The 19,862-nt window shown below is 33.9% G+C and overlaps 1 protein-coding gene across 12 annotated transcripts in view; it reads right to left on the minus strand.

The window, feature by feature from the left end:
• The window catches only part of PPFIA2 (PTPRF interacting protein alpha 2), a 333,097-nt gene that overhangs the window by 90,132 nt on the left and 223,103 nt on the right, over positions 1-19,862 (minus strand). For 10 of the 12 annotated variants that reach the window (XM_050324724.1, XM_050324730.1, XM_050324725.1 and 7 more), the window contains one exon: positions 12,411-12,485. The exons of the other annotated variants lie outside the window; for them this stretch is intronic. In XM_050324724.1, the coding sequence (XP_050180681.1) occupies positions 12,411-12,485 (75 nt within the window). The remainder of the gene's footprint in view (positions 1-12,410; positions 12,486-19,862) is intronic. 12 annotated transcript variants of the gene reach the window in all.

Raw genomic sequence — 19,862 nt, forward strand, 5'->3', positions numbered from 1 at the left:
GAAATAAAAAAAATTTGGGATACTTAGTATACTGAGTTCCAGCCCTCTTTTTTGGTTTAAGTAGGTCTTTACCCTCTATGCTTCAACTTCTGTCAAAGAAAGCTAAAACCTCTTGCTTCTGCAGCTTCTGGTATTTCTTGATTATTTTATTCTCAAAATCTTAATGTTGGCACTGCCCTCTGCACCCCTGTTTGTATGGTGGCTAGCGCATTCAGACTCCGCTTCATGTCACTGAAGTGCAAATAATGAATGAAAACATGATAAAATGACTGGAAATGCTCAGAATCTTTTGCAGATTCCTAATTTTAAATGGAAAACGTGAAAATACTAACCACATGGTCTTTTACTGTCGATGGTCTGTGCTTATAATAACTATTGACAGGTCCTGGACGTTTTATTGACATGCCTATGGAAGTCACTTGTGCTCATGACAAGGGTGTTGTGGTCGAGGGGCAGCATCTGGCTGTGGCACTCCACTGGCTGCCATCCCTCTACATCATCACTGAGCCCCGACTCCTCCTGAACACTAAATGCCTGGATCAGCAGTAACTTTTACATTTAGAAGTAATACACTAACATTTTAGGCTGGTAATAAGGCAATACAGTTTATTACTCTCCTTCACTTCATTATGAATACTGGACCAAATTGTTACTGAATAAGTACCTGTCTTATGCCATTATGTGTAGTCTAGAGCGTGCACCACTTATTTCTATGGCAGCATTTTGTAAACAGAACAGGAGTAATTTAAAGCAATTTTGCAGGTGCTATTATGGAAAATAATATCTGTCAAGATTTTTCATAGAAGATTACCAGGAACATTTCAGTATATTTTCTGAAGAAACCCTTATCTAAGTAAACAAACGAAAACCCCTCCATCTTTTACAGAGACTAACACAATGGAAAAATAATGACAAACATCAATCACGTGGTTGCATTATATTGTGTATTTGACACCTGCTGACCAATTTCTTTTGCTACCCTTTTTTTTTTTCCCAACCAAGCTCAACAAAATAATAGCAAAATTATTGTTCTTTCATTATTATTCTCACAAAGAGTCTAGTAATGTACCAAAACCTGTATTCAGAAGCTCCAGAGTTCATTGGTAGTACAGGGTCTGATTTCCAGCTGATCAGAGCTGAGGATGAACTTGGCATAGACATCAAAATATTCATCCTTTTACAACAACAGATGAGTTATTGAAACATATATACATATAAAATATATTATATATACATGGATATTTTGTTTATATAATTACATACACTCTGTGTATATAATTATGTGTGCATATATAGATATATATATTTGTTTATACATACAAAAATAATTTTAGTATCCAGGACACTGTCCACAAATAAAATAACGTGCCTCTAGGACTTTATGTAGTTGTTCTTAGTTCATAAACATTTAATTAAAACTACCCCTGTTTAAGGTATATAATTCATTTTGAAAAATCCTGTTAAGGTTGAAATGGAGTGTTTAGCTATTTGCACTGCAAATCCATTTTCCTCTTCTGGTTACATTAATGTATTTCCCTATGGGTAAAAACAGTCTTCCCCAAATGAAATTTTGTATTCTTTGTCTTCACATTATCACCTAGAGACTTTGAGATTGTTTAGACGTATTTTGACTAGACATGTCTGTTATGAAAACCACTATTCTGAATGTATAGTCAGTTTTATTATATTTTTCTATACAGTGTATCTGTATTAAAATCACCATCTGTGTTACTGATTGTAGAAAATACAATAGACAGATAGGGTATGAGGAATATCCAGAAAGGAAATGAACCTTACCCCAGAACTGTAATTAAACAATATCAAAGCCACGATCTGCATGTACCAACTGAAGAAATCCCAACTTAAATCTAATTCCCAGTCTGTTGAAACTGAAGCACAGCAAAGTGAATTAAAGTCTGTATTTTGAATATTAAACTAAATGTACCCATTTAATTTTAGTCAAGATCTTAATACTTTCCAACGACATTCTTACTGCAAATAATTTTTTCCCCATATTTCTCCAGTGACAATCAAGGATATGGGCCTCCCTGAAAAAAATTTATTTATTTCTTAATGATAAAGAACATTCATCATAAGTGGAACATCTAAAATAATGGTTTTATCCTAGGATTACGGCAGAAAGGAATCTAATATGATAGCCACTTTCTAATGCCATGGAATTATACATATGGTTTCTTTTTTTTTCTTCTTTTTCTGTAACCATGTATACTACATGCTTAAAAGTGTCCAAATTGCACTCTCCAGGTGCAAAGTCAACCAAGCAGGTTCATTTTTTTAATAGAGTGAGGTAAGTCAAGCCCACTACAGCTCATCTTGGAGTAATTCCACCCATACTTTGAGAGTCCCTAGTAATATTAATGAAGATTATTTATTATTTTCTAATGTTGACATTTCCTAATCAAACCCAAAATATTTCTTACATTTTTGGATTCCAAGTAAAATTATTTCTATATGTATTTCTATTACAGGCCTATGATGGGTACTTGTTTGCACTAAATTAAAAAGAAAATATTTAAGACGTCTTGCTAATGAGCTAAGTTATGGATTTGCAGAATGCTCTAAGAGCTGCCTGTGCACTTTTGGGTTGAAGTGATCCAATGTGAATACACAAATGACACATTTTCTGGTTCATATGTTAATGGGAATATTGATTAATAAATATGAACCTACTGAAGCTTGAAGTTTATTTTATTTATTGATTCTGTAATCAATTTAAATATTTCATTCAAATGCAGCATGTAAGGTTTATCATACATTTTAAAATTATTATGTAGAGTAATAGGCATAAAAGATACTGTGATTTTGTTTTATATTTAAAATCCTGTTTGAGAGTCAGTAGACGATCTTAACAAATCATCCAATATTTACCAAATATAGACAAAATTGCAGAAGCATGTTGAACAAATGTTAAAACAATGTATTATTCCAGCAGATTAAAAACAAAGGATATTGAGTGTGTGTTTTGCATTTTCATCAAGACAGATGAGCAAAAACATTGTTAACGATAAAGAATCAACACGATTAATTTTTGCAATGAAACAATCTTGATGCGCTTGAACATCTCATTTGACCAGTGTCAAATGACTCCAAAGCTGACACAGACAGAAAGATTAGCAACATGAATTCATAACTCCAGTGCTGGATAAAATGGCATAGATTTCAAAGTTTATGAATTCCAAAATAATAGATCAAAGAGAAATTATATAGTCTTTCTGATGTCTCATGAAAGGCATTTTATGACTACTGTGAGCAAATTAAACATTAAACATTAAAATTTTCATGGATATACTTTATACAAGTAATAATGAGCTCTACAGTATCAGCTAAGCATACCTTTAAATGCATGCTATGTTCTTTCCTTTAGCAAGTCAGTGTGTTTAAAGTAAGGCATTTGCTAACATGACTTTATGAAACCAAGTCTGCTGAGAATTTCATTCTATTGATTTGTTGAGATCCCTAAACAGACTGCCAAATAGATGACATTAAACCCAAACTGAAATTATCCTGGTAACTAATCCCATGTGACTATGAATAATCCCTAAACTACCCATACACAAATAACCTTCCAATTTCATTAATCTCCTGGAGTATTCAGTGTGTTGGGGAATGATTGTGAAATATACTCAGCCACACATCTGGCTCATGTTATTCCTGTGTTCTTCTTTCAGCTTGTATTTCCTTGGCTGTTATCCCATCTTCTCATTCTCCCTTTTTTCTACTTTGGGTGAGGAATATGTAGTAAATAAGAAATCCAAAAAACTGTGCTAGAAACTCAGAGCTTTCCTACTCTGTAATTATCTGGAATAAAAAGAGAAGATATAAAAGACCTGTTTATGACTTTCTGAGACTTCAGTTTCACAAACGATATATTTGTTTGCTTTTGTGCAGAAATGTCACACTCTGGGATCCTTCTTCACTGGTGAATATAAAACATTGTACAGACCCCAAAAATAACACAAACAACTCAACCGGATGAGATCCAGCAAACTGTCCATACATACTGATTTATTGCAGAGCAGTTTTATGTAATGACCCCTGAACACTGTGTCCTACAGTTGTTTGGACTCAGGACCTCATGGAGAGCACTGTTGCTTCCTCCCTTGCCTGCAGCTCCAGCCTCACTGTTATGACACAGTGAACAGTCTAGGATTCCTATAGAATACCAGGATTTGTGTGCTGTCCCAGAACAACAATTGGGTGACAGACTGTGCACCTGAGTAGTTGCCAGTACAACCATCAGCTCTCAAAAATCAAGTTACATAATTTAGCCAAGTCTACTTGTCAATACTTATGAAGTCAACCATGGCACCCATTAATTCTACTGACTTGCATCCTACCTTTTCTGCTGTAGCAGCAGCTAACCACTCACCCCAGTTAAACCAACCTCAATGCTCTTCAGAGAAAGAATATTCAAACCAGATCAGATTAGCCTGAGTCGTGTGAGACCCACACATTGCACAGCTCCTATGATAATAAATAGAGTAATTGATGTCCACCACATCTATTTCCCAGGTCACTGTACTACCCTGGCTTTACAATAATGCTCTCCATTCCACATCTATAAAGCAAGAGACACCATGAGGCAAATTTATACTACAAATGCTATGGAGCAGGAACCATGTTTCAGAATTTTTTTTTAAAACCAAATGGCGTCCTGGTCCTTTACTGGAGCTCTGTTGGGAGCATAGTAATGGAGTAATAATCACAGTAAAAATGTGAAATGAAAACACTCACTCCACTATAAATGTGAAGATGAAATGTATTACTGATAAATGAACAATTATATATTTATATTTCTTCAGTAATCAAAACTACAATTAATATTTGGCCACATTTTTTAGTGCAAAGAGAAATGAAGTTTCACGCCAAAGGTAAAAGTCTGAAGACTTAGGCCACAGGTATTACAAAAATGAGAATATAAAATTTAGACAAAAGAATAGTATGAATATTTGTCACAGAATTCCTAGTTAGATTTCTTATTTTTATATTACAATAGTAGAACCTAATTAGTTTTCATAAAGAGCAACCTATAAAAGCAATACTTTTAAAACACACACGCTAACACGTACATACACACACACACAAGAATATGCTGGATTAGGTTTATGCTCATTTTGATGAAGATGCTAATTTTATAGAGAGTTTGTGCTGCAAGGTTTAAAGGAAACTGGGAATTTTTAAGTCTCTTGTCATCATTTATTCAGTGGTAAAACAAGGTGGTAAATCACCCATGTTTCTAATCATGGGGGACCAAGGTTTCATTACACCAAATGTTTCTGTCAGACATAAAAATGAAATAGTTTTGAAGAGATTTGCAAAATGCCTTTCTAACATCGATATGCCTGCTCTTTTAATGTATATTTAAACAATTGCTTTGTAGCTGTACAGCAGGTTTTGGGAGAAGAGTAAAGAACAAGGAAGTAGCAAATCACTGACATTGGTTTTTTACCTTTTTCCATTTTCCTTTAAGACTTATTTTACTAAACTTAAATTTTTCTTAAGTGCAATTAACAGCTTATATCAGTTTAAGAGCAATGTGTGCATGCTTATTGATACACAGGGATGTGTCATAGCAAAAAATTGAGAGGTGCAAACCATCTCAGACTGTCTTACGCATAACTGGAGTAGAAAAACCCCTCTTCAATGACAAATCTGGGATTTAATCTGGTCACAAATCTTTAAATAACAACTCCCATTAAAAAATTTTTAAAGTAAATAAAGAGAAATTAATTAACCATGACACAAAGGTTCTGGAAAAAATATCAAAATTGCAGTGAAGATACTAAGTAGCCATCTTTTTGGTGTAACAATCTTAGTCCTTCCTCAACAACAGTAAAACTGTGAAGCACCCTAATCTATTCATATTTGGGATTCTAGAATATTTTTTTTAAAAACCCCAAAAAGTAACCATTTTCTTTATCACATGCTATTAAAAGAACATAAAAATAATAGAAAAATATATACAAGTTATCAACTATTCAATAGCAAACATTTTATTAAAACTACTAATCACACTGGTATTGTGAAGGAATAAAAATCTTGTCTTCAGATTTGTTTTTCCTTAAGGACTCCATGAACACATAAGCACAGACCATGCACCCTTTCTTACAAACTGGATTCTTCTTAAGAACACATAGGAGGCATTCAACTTAGATGAAAAGTCAGTGCAAAATGGGAACATGATATCAGTATTTTAGGATTTGTTACAGGTGGACACATGCTAAATGGAGGGGAAAGAGAACACAACATTTCAGGATGTCTTTTGAAAACACCCTAAAACATCTGGGCAGCAACACATTTCTGCTCTGCAAAGTCATTCCAGTGAAGATCAAGGCAGGTGAACCATTTCATATATATGACTTTGTTGCCAACACTACACTGTGGCCAACACATAAACAGGCCTAAGTCACTAAGATTTCTGCATAAAAAAATACTAATATCTGCAAAATCATTATCTGCTGTCATGATATAAAACATATGTTTTTTGGCAGTCAAAATTGGAAACTGTTTTTTTGGTAAAGTTTATGGAAATGGTGCTGAGAAACCACTTTTGCAAGTACAATAGTGATGTTCATCTCAAATATGTCAACAGAAATTATTGTTCTTCAGGTGCTAACCGGAAAATGCATTGAACTTTAGAACTATTCTCCTACAAATTTTAGTGAAATGTGATTTTATTTTAAAAAAGTGATGACAAAGCAAAATCAGCCCTTTTGCCCTCAATGTCCACAAAGAATTTTAGTGGGGTTTTCCCTCTGATATCTTAGATTAGAATGAACTGAGGACATAGAATGAAATAGTTATAGCACCTTAACTATTTCTTGTGCTTAGTTCTTTTTTACTTTGTAAAAAATTAGGCAATGAAGAATGTAGTGCTGCTGTAGTAATCTTTAACCTCTTCAGCTGCCATGCTACACATACTAATTCAAATGCATAGAGAAATAAATTAATGCTGGGGAACATGTAGTATAAGAAACATCCATCAAAAAAAAAAAAAAAAAAAACAAAAAACCTGCATTCAGCATCATTACCACATTTAAAACTTAAGGGCAACAATAACTTTCTGCAGAGGTAACATTTAACAAGATGGCTAAGATTAGAGGCAGAATAAAAACCAATTACATACAGAACATAAAAATTACATTTCAAATCAAGATATTTTTAATGATGTGCAACTTTGCAGAAAATACATATTTTGCTATACTTTCATAAACATTTAAAAATAAACTTCAAACCACAAAGAAGATAGAAGATCTCTTCAGAGTGAGACCTATGCAAAGCAATAGCTTAAAAAAAAAAAAAATTAACATACAGGAGAGAGTTCAGAAATAAAAAACTTTCAGTTACACCATTCTGAGGAAATATGGTAAAAGGAGATATTACAAATGGTGTTTCAGGTGTTTTTGCAAAAATATCTTATTCCTCAAGAAACTGGAAATAGGTATAAGCCATCTGTCTGGCCTTCTTCAGAAAAAAAAAAAAAAGGTGCCTGAATTTCACCCAGTTTCATCCAAAATTTTGATATCCATGATTTCTGAATTTTGGATTTATGAAATTCTGGGTATATTGTATGTTTAAGAAATGCACATGCTATTTTTTTCCTAGTAAATTATTCCTTTAACCACACTTGTACTCAAAAAATCACTTTCCATTGTATTTACACACAAAGCCCAAGGCCACCAAGAAACTCCTGTAAAAAAAAGTGCCTTAAGCTAAGAGGAACTGAAAAAGCTGAGCATAAAAATATGTTTTGACGTGCAACCATGGGTAAAAAGACATACCACAGTTAGCTAAGGTTTCACCTCAAAATACATATATATTAAACATTACAGAATATTTCACTAGCAGTGATGATACTGCAGTCATGTTTGCAGCATCCCTCATGGTAAGAATCAAAACTGTCAGCTGTAACAAGTTTTACTGAATTTTTTATTGTTTTCTTGATTTTTCCTGCATAGCAGAAGTTAGGCAACTAACATGGTATTCGAAAGTTCTTTAGTGAATAAATGGCTACATTTTCTAGTGTAGAACATAAAGAGTCATAAATTGCAAAACATCCTTTCTTTTCAGAGATGTAAATCATTTATGAAGGCTTTAATAGATGCTATAAAAAGTAGCATTAGGGCACCCTAATGAATAAACTAACCCACTGTCAGGAAGAAACCCTCTGCCTAAACCAGAGAATGTATGCAGTTATATGAAGCAGAGATCTATGATCCAAAACTTCTGCAAGCTCTCTGAGAGCTCCAGGAATTGAATTTAGCCTCAAAGTTGAGTAAAATTCTGTAGAAGCAAGTGGAAATTGTAACAATGAGGTTTTAAAAGGAAGCCTGAGTTTAAAAATACAATCTATGTGTCAGTTGACAGAAGCACTATAATGTTATTTGACATTTGGAAATGGCACTGGCAATTTGAACAAATGCTGAGGAGAAGGGTATGGTAGTGCAGTGATATATACACTCAAATCAGTGGTTTCTCTTATTTCATATTCTACACCATCCCAGAATTTTCTGGGTTCCTGAAGTATATCTTTGAGATAATAGATGTAATTAAAACTATATTTTTCATGCCACATTTTCTACTAATGAGGAAAAATGGAAAAGTCAGCATATTAAGCAGAAACAAAATAGTGTTTTGCAATGCCACTTATTATATGGTAAAGTTGTTGCAAGGTCTGAGTAACTGTTTAAAATGGGCAGGAAAAAATTCAAGTGCAAATTAAGCACAGTCATTAAAAAAATCCCAACTTTTTCTCAGTATTGTATTAACTATGTATAAAACTTGATCTTACAAAAAAAGTCTTGGGAAAAAGCTCTAAAGGTCATTTTTTTGAAACTATATATCAGAAGTTCTGGGAAATAGTGAAATCTGTAAATAGAAATTGCAATAGTTGTCATTTAACACTGTGCATTGCAACAGAAATTAATTTAAAAGCATCACTATGGGTCATGGTCTATAATCTATGTATCCTTAAACTGTGGAAGCCAATAGCACTTGAGTTCCTGAGGATATATGGCACTAATGACTAGTCTTAGTGTGTTGTTTGCACTTGCCATACTTTAACATACTTCTAACAAAGACTCACACTCATAATGGAAAAAGAGTATTTCAAAAGCTGTGGAACAAAAGTGTTTATCTTGTCAGTATTTTCATTATTAAAGTTAATTTCCATTAAGATCATAAATGACAAAACTGGGAAGGAAAATTCACATCCCACTTCTCTCACAAATGAGACTCATTCTTCTCAAATTAATGTGTAAAAAAGAAGCCAGTTAGTAGAATGTTGTTAGACTTCGAAAATATTCAGATACTCACTGCAAAACATCACATTTGCCCAGAAAAATGTGCACAGAGAGACACTATGGTACCACTGAGCTTTGTTACTGGATGTACCACTTGCAGCTTGTCTAATTGCTAACTGCAAATTACAACCCTCAGCAACAAAACTACTTGGACAAACCATGGGTTATGTGGAAGATGAAAAACAATAACATTTTAAAAGCACCTAAGGGGTAAGAAAATGTAGCTATGTTTTACAGTAATTTTAACTAAAAACAGATGGTAAATTTCTCAGAAAATTGTTAACACTATCTTCTATTCATCTTAGCTACAACAGACATAATAAACAGGACATCCACCAGTTGTGAACAGCTTCCACTGTAAGCAGAAACGAAAAAAAAAATTGTAATTTTGCATATATCATGTGATAACTGTGGATGAAAAGCAAATATTACAAGCATGACCATGGAATTTAATTACTGTAAACAGTTATCTTGCCCTTGTAACATCAATTCAGATTGCTACTGTGTATAATGGTCCCTTCCACTGCCACTAATCAGCTGCAGCAAAATAAAATAAATAATGAAATAAATTTTCCTCTAGTGAAACATATATTTAAAGAATTTTCAATCCACTCTTTAATAAATTATAAACTTTAATAAAATATAAGCCCATAAGACCAAAGACCGAAGCCCAAAGCCCTTCTCTATCACCCTTGTGTAATTTCATATAAATATTAGCTACACAGGCTAAGTTTGCCTAACAGGTCCAACTGTCCATCTCACTTGCCCCTGGAGTTTCAAATGTGTTACTATTGCCTGTCAAATATTAAGTGCTTTGTAAGGTTGTGTTATCAACCAGAGCTGAAATCAACTTTGCCAGTTATAGACCTTTTCACTCTCTTTTGTATATATTGAATATGCTATGAAGACTGTTAAATGAGAGCTTATTTACCATCTAATGATGGAAAGCTATAGTTGTTCTCTCTCAATTTTTGGTTTTTTATATGTATCTCCAATAAGCACTCACAAATGTCTGCATTTTCTCACTGTTGCTCTGTGTCAGAGACACAGCCACAAGTTTTCAGAGAAAGGTGCGATCTTAACATATACATTTCTACCATTCTTTATCTGATACTTGTCATATATCTAAACATATTTTTTTAAATCAGAGAACCAATTTACCGTGATCATTTTTTGTTTAGATATAGATATAGAGACAGGAATGTAGAAATTACTGAAAAACATATTCAATTCCCTTAGAAACTTGAACCATTTATTTTCATATATAGTACAATACATTTTTAAAGTGCTTTATTGCGTGCTTATTCACAGTGGAAACTAGCATAAAACCAGACTTATATACTGCAGTGCTGTAATTAATTTTGTTTTTTTCAAATATTGTGTGAAAATTATCTGAATTCTTGTTCAAATGCATTAACTGTAGAAAATTATCCACTCATTCTCTTCTGCATTTCTTCCCATTTCACTCTTTTTTCATTATTTAAATGAATTTCCATTTTTCAGCTTTAAGAGTTCCTCAAAGGAAGGTGGAATAATAATATTCAGATTGTGTTAATGCTCATGTTATGCTTGATTGATTCAGTGTCCTTCTAAATGTTTTTACTATCATGTAGACACAAGTTTTGTACATTTCTAAGGATTTGGGGCAAGAAAATCTATGGAAGTCCTATTTCAGTTTAATTTATTTGTTTGTGCTTTTATTCCTTACTGTCAAAAAAGTTTCACTACAATTTTAAAACTCCATATAGCAAGGCAATGCTCTAAAACCTGGTCCCATGCCCAGTGAAGTGAACTTGGGTTTAACTGGATAATGAACAGTAGAGATTAGAGGAGTGTGATGCATCTCAGTTTGCTTGACTGACCAAAAGGACTGCTTTCTATTTAATAAACACTAGTGTAAAAAACAGATTACACAACATAGTGTAAGTATATATAATTTGAACCCAAGTTTTCTGGACATCACAAAATGGAAGATTTAAAAAGGGATCTTATTTTAGTACAGATACTGTGCATTTACTTCACAGAGCAAAGGGATGAATCAAAATATTATGTTAATAGGTTCATAGTTTATCATATTTTTTAAAAAGAAGTGCTAATATCTTATTTGAATATCCCATTTTTAAGAAATTATTTTAAGAAGTAACATTTTATCTTAAATTGGGAAAACATACTTTAGTGGTCTCTATTCTACATTATCACACACTATTCTGAATTATAGGTAATTCACTTCTCAAGAATTATTTGGTAGTACTTTAAGTTTGTCTGTGGCTGCTTTCAGTTTCTGTCTTAAGCCTGAGTAAAATTACACCTGTGGCCATAACCCAAAATATTTTTAATCCGACTTGCTTGTCTGACATTTTTAACAGTGTTAGAAGCATACATCAGGTGGATTCAGAACACGATGTGAACAGCAAAGTCACCAGCAGACTCCATTATTTATATTTTCCAGCCTCAGAAGCATCTCTTTAGGGTGCAAAATTCCTTTCTATATGTGTGTACAGTTGTTTGTTCAATACAACTCTGTGTTGCTGTTCACCCTTTCAAACAAAACAGAACAGTCTACAAACAGGAAAAAAAAAATCTCTTGTCCTCGTTCACAATAGTTATATGGCACCATAGTTCACCATGATACACTGCAATTAAAAGGGAAGAGACAAACCTACATTTCAAGGTCATCCACAAACCTTCCTCCATCAATGTTAACACTTATATAATGTGTATATGTGTGTGTGAATTTTACTTAATAAAATGAAAATTCAGGTTATTGAATTGTCTATAGTACCTGACGTATTTGTTGGTTCGCTAATTTTTCATGTCGAACAAGAAATTTGGGAATCTGATGCTAGGTTTTGGATTTTGGCTAGCTCACAATGGAATAGAAGAAGGGAATAAATCAGTAAACAGACAGTTGTATTAATCTTGCAGCCACCTTAAACAAGCCTCACTGAGAAGCTTATTCAGAATGTAATTGATCTTAGGTGTTTGGTTTGGTTTTTTTCTTAGATCTTTCAGAAAAGTGACAGGGAACACATGGGACAGATTATTAGAGAATTTAACCTCAAAAGGGGAGAAAGTGTTTTATGTTACCTCCTGGTTAGCAGCAGCTAGTTCTTCTTCCAGTGCAGAGACTCTTTCTAAAGATACCCTCAGTCGTTCCCTTACCTAGAAGAAAAATCAAAATATGTGCAGTAACGTAATTTCTATTAGTCTTTAAAGATTATATAATCTGCCATACACACTACTGTATGTCCTACCAGTCCATTTGCAGGCATGTGTGTTGTACCCTTTCATGAGACATACTGTGTAGTAAACATTTAAACCTAACTAAAGGAAGGTTAAGCTATTACAATAGGTGTCAAACTTTAAATGCCATACTGCTGTTTCACAGTCTGCCTATAATTTTATGGAATACATAGAAAATGCAAATATTTTAAGACCACATTAGGCATAAAAATAAAACTTTCCAATCATCTTTTGCAAAGGATAAGGAAAAAAACATTTGCAGGTGTTTTAAGTCCACTCCACAGAAGATAACTAATCTGTTTAGAGTAACTGAATGCAAAAAAATATGTTGCAAAAATAACTTGCAGCACTGCCTTCAGGCACACATAATATAGATTTTTTAATATCATCATGCTTTTGTTTTGGTTTTGCAACAAGTCATAAACAGTGTATACTCTCATAAACAGAAAAGTCCGCTGCGTTTGCACCAATTTCATAAATAACCTATTCTATTCTAAGGACATTTATGATCTACTAAATTGTTATTACTACTACAATTACAATTATTACTCAACATTTATTATCAATAATTAACGATAACCTAATACCTCTGAAGACATATTTACTGCTGTTTGAGTGCTCTGGCTCAGCATCAGCTCATGTAACGAGAGACAACCAAAGCTGGCAATGTAGTTTCAGTCTCCCAGAATCATCAAAGTACCAGACCTGAAGTGAACTCCAGTGCTGTGCGTGGGTGACTCTCTGTCCTGGCTGTTAAGGGACCTGTGGCAACTCCTCTCCTAAACTACATAACTTCACTAGGCACCTCACATTAAATGACTTTACAACCTGACTAGTCAGTCAACACTCTATTCCTATACATGTTCCAGTGACACTGCAGCAGTGCTGTTCCAGCTGCTGATCCAAGAATATTTAATGCTATTAGCAATGTTTGTAGGGTAAGGTAGCATACTCTATTAGACCAAAAGGCGTAGCTGGAAAACAAAGCAAACCAAAAATCAATGTTTCATGTACCATAGAACATAATAGATTTTCATGTATGTAATAATTTTTTCACACTCTTGAAAAATACAGGAGGTCCCTGAAAAGGTTGTACATGTCCTAATGTTTTCATATTTTTTCCAGTGATAACTTTTAGTCTAAGAAATATTAACTTTCCTTACATATTTTATTTTCCATTACTACTGAAAGAAGTGAGGTTTTGCAACACTCATTATATTCCAAGAATGACTTAGACTTCATTAGATGAAAAATACTTAGCAAAACTATAACATAGTGTGTTCACTAAATTTTAAAACTATCTCTAAAACTCTTCAGCCTTTCTAACAGATGCAAATGTAGTTGCTTATGCAGTACTTTGAGCTATTTGCTCCTCTTTTCATACTTGAGCTTTATTAAAAAAGCCCAAAATCTGAGAATTTATTTACTGTATTTACATAAATTATTTGAATACTCTTGTGTAACTATAGTTTTATAATATACAAAACAATATTGCTAGCCTTAACAGAACAGAAATCACAAGTGATTTCCTCAAAGGAGCAAGAGAAAAGCAAGTTGAAGAGTAGTTAGGTATAAGAAATATTAAATTATCAATATTAGAAGGAATCTTCAGTGTTTTAGTCCCATTTCTGATTTATCAATTTCCCTCTGTTCCTTCAACACTATTAGACTGAAAATATCAACTGTTAATGTTTTCAAAGATGTAGGGTTTCAAAGATGTAGATCCTGTAGGGTGTGTCTATCAATAGCTGAGCTGCAGTAACTGATTGCCTGTTCCTCACTTGAAGTAAATGAAATTTAAGACATCCTGAATGCCAGTGACTGAGCAATCTTGCAGAGGCAGTGTTAAGAGTGAAAATTGCTACAAATTTGCATGACTGTTTCAACTGTTTTCATATGTCAGCGCAAAAGATTACAGTGAAAAAATGCAATGGAACCCAAAATAGTTTTGCTATTTATTAAATTTTTGTACTATTTTTCATCAAAGGTGTATGTAGACACTTTTAATCATAAAGCTTGCTGTCCAAAATGAGCTACATAATTCCTGGAAAACGTCCTTGTTAATCTACAGATTTATGGTAGTAATCTATGATCACATTTTATATAATTTATAATTATATAATTTTATTTTTATTATTCAATACTAATACACTTGGAATAGGTAAAATTAATTTGAACTATTAGATTTATTAATGTTAATGTATTAGTAACTTCCATCTAATTCTATTTTTCATAAAAGTGCTTCCCACCAAATTGTAATGCATCCATTATTCTGGCTATAATTGAACAATTTTAATTGTTTAAATAGCAGAACTATTTCTTACTTCATTTGTCTTTCTTTTTTTCCTGGTTTTTAGAATCATATTCTGCTTGAAAAACTGTGTTACTTCTCCAATTCTTCTACCAGTTTCCAAGGTCTGCTCAATGGTCTGTTCCCATTCCCACGTGGATGAAAAGTCCAAGGCAGTGTAAGCCCACCACCTGGAACTCATATCTTTCCTCCTGCCATGCCCTCCACCTTTCCAGAGGTTTCCCTGATCCCTCTGTGGATCCACAAACTCTCTTTCTGTACCTTGTTTCTCTTTCCACCACCATTTATGTCTTTCACTAGCTCTCCTCTATTAAAGTCCATGCCCCACAAGTGAGAGGTGTAGGTCTGTCTTCAAAAGGCCCAATTTCGACCTCCCCAACCACATTTGGAGTTTGTAGACAACAATTTCTCAATGAAAATCTCAGCTTAGATGTAAAAAACACACAGAAAAATTAGTCATCTTTCTGTCTTCAATCCTTTTGTCTGCAAGCACTGCTAAGGGACACGATGATTGAGAGAAAATTTGCAAAATGGCAGTTGTTAAAAACCAGAATGAAACACAATGAATTGGTTAAGTTTACTTGACATTTTCATAAGTCTTCTGAAATGTCAGTGTATTCAAGATTAAGTGTTTTATAAGGGATAATGCATGTTTTTAAAAATACATTATAATATGTCTAAAACTGGCATTCACTTTGAATGGGGTTAGAAACTTGCAAACCAACTAGGCCACATTACTGAGGATGTCACAGCTCCACAAGCAGCTGGAATCAGAAAAATGATCCTTAAACTTTACACACTTTGGTACTGTAGAACTGAATCCTTGTGGGTTTTACACAGACATTTTAAAGCCTGAAAACAACACTTTCTGTGTTATAACAGCACTTTGATCTGAAAGAGAAATCTGCTCTGGTTTACAGCCATTATAAATTTATTTTTCAGCCATATACAAATGTGTTGCAAAGAATTTTATATTGAATTCCCTCCTAAAATTTATATTTACAGAAAAAAAACCAAAAAGAACCATGATAATTTCTGAGAGATGTGGGAAAGAGTGGTGTTCATTGTCACTATCTTATTAGAGAAAAAGGAGCTAGAACAAGTGCAAACTATTTTTATCTGATAACTTCAGTTTGTTGGTTTTTTAATATGATGAATGCAAATTCGTGATTAGAATATTATATTGTTTTCTGTTTTCCAGAAGTGAAAGTAAATGAATAAATATATTTTATAATAATTATTTAAGTGACATCATATATATCACTGGATAAATAACACATTGTTTAAATTTCTATTTTCTTGGGAAAAAGATAGGGCTTTACCAAAAAAGGTTTCATAAAGTAAGATTAATCAGATGTCATCTAATTTATCAGAACATGCATCTTTCAAGGACAAATACCCAGAGAATAGAAGGCTCTGGGGAGACATTATAGCACCTTCCAGTACCTAAAAAGGGGCTTACAAGAAAGCTGGAGAGGGCTTTTTTCAAGAGCTTGAGTGGACATGGTAGAATGGCTTCAAACTGAAAGAGGGTAGCTTTAAATTAGATATTAGGAAGAAATTCTTTACTGTGAGGGTGGTTAGACACTGGCACAGATTGCCCAGAGAAGTTGTAGATACTCCATCCCTGGAAGTGTTCAAGGCTGGTTTGGATGGGGCTCAGAGCAATGTGATCTAGTTGAAGGTGTCCCTGCCCATGGCAGGCTGTTGGATCTAGATGATCTTTAATGTTCTTTCCAATCCAATCACTCTGTGATTTATGATAGCAATGCTACAGACACAGCAGAAAAGGGTTGCCCTTCCATGTTGGAAGGTTGCTCTCTCCTTGTTACAGGATGCATCCAACATGTGCAAAGATGACTGAGTATTTCTCTGGATTTTAAATGCAAACACATTATCTTGAAATGTAACCTAGTCAATGTCATGTTAGTACTGCTGGTGGTGCAAAATATCACCAATCTTTGTCTCCTAGCAACTGCTTCCCACTTTTTCGCTTGCTGTCAAATTTGTTTCTTCATTCTCTCCAGATCTGCATCTCATAAAGAGCTTTAAAATAACATTTCCAAACTAGAATTGAATCACTTTTTTTTTTCATGAACAGTCTATTGAATAAAAGCTCTCCTAGTTACCTGCAAATGAATACGAAGGTAGTGGTAATGTTGATCCAAATAGGCTGCTTTTATTTGCAAGTATATTAGGTATACTTTTCTGCCATTAATTAATCTTAAGAGAACCAGTGGTTTTTTGATTTTTAGCTAAGACACCTGGTAGTTGCTTTCCTCTATGAAGATCGACTGGACACTTTTCTCAGAACACTGACCAAAAAACTAGGTTTGGAGAAGTGCATTCCAACAGTTTCTTCTTTCCAAATACACAATTTAAATGTTGAACCCAAAGTTTGAAGCAAAATAGGAAAAAGATATGCAGGACAATAAACATGTTCAGACAGATATTAAAAGTCAATTATAGCTATAGAGTGGCATAAATAAGATAATAATTTCTCTATCTTTTGTTCTTCCTGAATTGCATATAAGGACTATGTATTTTTTTAATAGCATCTAGTAAATATTGTCTTCATTTGCTGCTTTATGAACTATTCCATGCATATTCATATATAATATCCCAAAATATTTCATAGTCCTGTCTTACATTAGCCACACAACTTTTCATTGCAGAAAAAAAAAGGACCAAAGAAAGATACCAGTTACTTAGCAGCAGTAAGAGTAGTGTTTGGGAACTGTACCATTAAGAAGGTCAGGGGTGAATAAATGAAGAGAGATTTCTACTTTATGAATACAGCTGCAAATTTCAACTGGCTTATGCAATAGCAAAGGCTATAAGAAATGCTAAGTCAGAATTTCACATTGATCCTAGTCTGAATCACTCTTAACCTCTACTGTTCAAAACTTCACACTTTTTTAACAGTGCTCATTGTTTGTGAGACATAACCTAACCTTACACTTAGGAAAAAGTCACCGAATTTAACCTTGAACATGATGAAAATCTAGAATCGGTAGCAGAACTGCCCATGTCCCGTGTTTTCATATTTCCAAAACTGTTAGCATAATTAGATATATGAAAATTTTTGAAAATATATATAGCTTCTGTCAAAATAAATTTCTAAATAAAATGCAGTTAGTGCAGTATCAATTTAATGTGCTGTGACACACTTACCCAAGGAAACACAATGAGATTTCTTTGAGGGACAAATAAAATGGTAAATATTATAAACTAAATTAACTCTGTCATTATTCCCATGCCCTAAAATAAAAATTCCCACAAAACACACTACAGGAAGACTGTTGTTTGGCACCTCTAGGATCTCATATGGATAGTAGGGTAAGACTAGCAGCATGCTCTTACCACCTTCTACTCACTAGGGGGTACCTACTGAGTTCAGCCAAACAGGACTGTCTCTCTTGCATAGGAAGCTCATGACAATCTTTCATTCTACAGGGCACAAAGGGATGCTGAAGGAGCTGTCAGACACTGAAATAACTGTCAGTGATAGTCACACTTTCTCAGAATAATGCAATCATGGCTGCAATCTCTCCATGGTGATTTATCTTCTAGACAAAAGCTAAAGGGAAAGACTGGAGTTCATGTAATATATAGAGAGTCAATAGACTTTGTGAAAAAAGTTAAGGCTTTATTCCTGATTCCTAATATATTTAAACAGGCCTCCCTAGAAATTAATGTTTTATTTTTCACCTTTGATTCTGCTTAATATTTTTCATTGCATTTTGTTATAGTAATGAGGATGTTTTTTAGTTCCTGTACTGTGCACATATTAAACCTTTTATGATCAGTCAAGTTTAGTGGCAGAGCTTGTTACAACACCTTGAGAAGTTTTAGTGTAGGAAGTGAAAACATGAAAGAAAATTTGCATTCAGGTAGAATGTTCAGATTTTCTTCATATTTTTGTAAGTCTAAAGGGCAAAATTTTTTATGAAAATATTTTGTTACGGTTTTCCAAGAATGTAACAGCTAAATTAATAGTTTCAATGTCAATATTTTTTGTGAAGAAAAAAATTAAAATTTTCATTATTCATTTTCAAAGGGTCATGACACATTTTTAGTGCACTTTTAACAGTTTGTCTTCAGTTTTGTGAGTATTTTTTGATGGGGCAGTGTTTATTTCCTGTGACATCAGTGTATCATATATCATGTTTTCTTGACTCAGTATTTACAGTGAAGTTCTGTCCACAGGCCTACCTGAACATAGAAGCAGAGTCTGTGGGACTTAAGTATAACCCACAATACAGGGGGAGAAGACATATGTAAGGGAGTGGATCAAAGGGAGTGGATCACTGGGATCCAAGGATGCCAAGAGACTTGTTTGGTGAGTCATAGTAAGGCCTTTTTCATCTTTGAAAATAATGGAAGTCTGGGAGATTCCTGATGAATGGAAAACCCACAAATGTTGTATCCACCATCATGAAATAGAGGAATTATTCTGGGAAGCTCCAGGAAAATACAAGCATTTCCAGGCACGCAAAGGACATGATGGTGATTAGGAAGAGCCAGTAAGATTTTGTCAAAGCCAAATGATAACTGGCCAACCTTATTGCCTTGCACGATGAGAGGACTGGCTTCATGGATGAGGGGAGAACGGTGAATGGTTTTTATTTTGTGTTTACTAGTTTTCTGCAAGGTCTTCCACTTATCCATATGCAAAATGGTGAGATATGAATAGGTGGATTCCACATTGCATAGAAACTTGGCTGGACTGCAATGTGCAGAGGTTTGACACAAAGTCCATTGACTTTTTCTGATACCAAAGTCCATGTGGCATCCCACTGCCATGAAAGGAATAATCCCATGGAATGGGACAGGCTTGGGGAAGAGAAAGCAGTTTTGCAGAAAAGACCTAGGAGTGAATAACACCAAAACACACCTTGGTCAGAGGGCTGGGGGAAATGATTATTCCCCTCCAGACTTTTGAGGCTGCATCGGATTTTGGGCTCCTTGGTACAAGAAAAGCA

Source organism: Myiozetetes cayanensis, unplaced genomic scaffold (genome assembly GCF_022539395.1).
Source record: "Myiozetetes cayanensis isolate MyiCay16 unplaced genomic scaffold, myiCay2020 scf3, whole genome shotgun sequence".
Classification (NCBI taxonomy): Eukaryota; Metazoa; Chordata; class Aves; order Passeriformes; family Tyrannidae; genus Myiozetetes; species Myiozetetes cayanensis.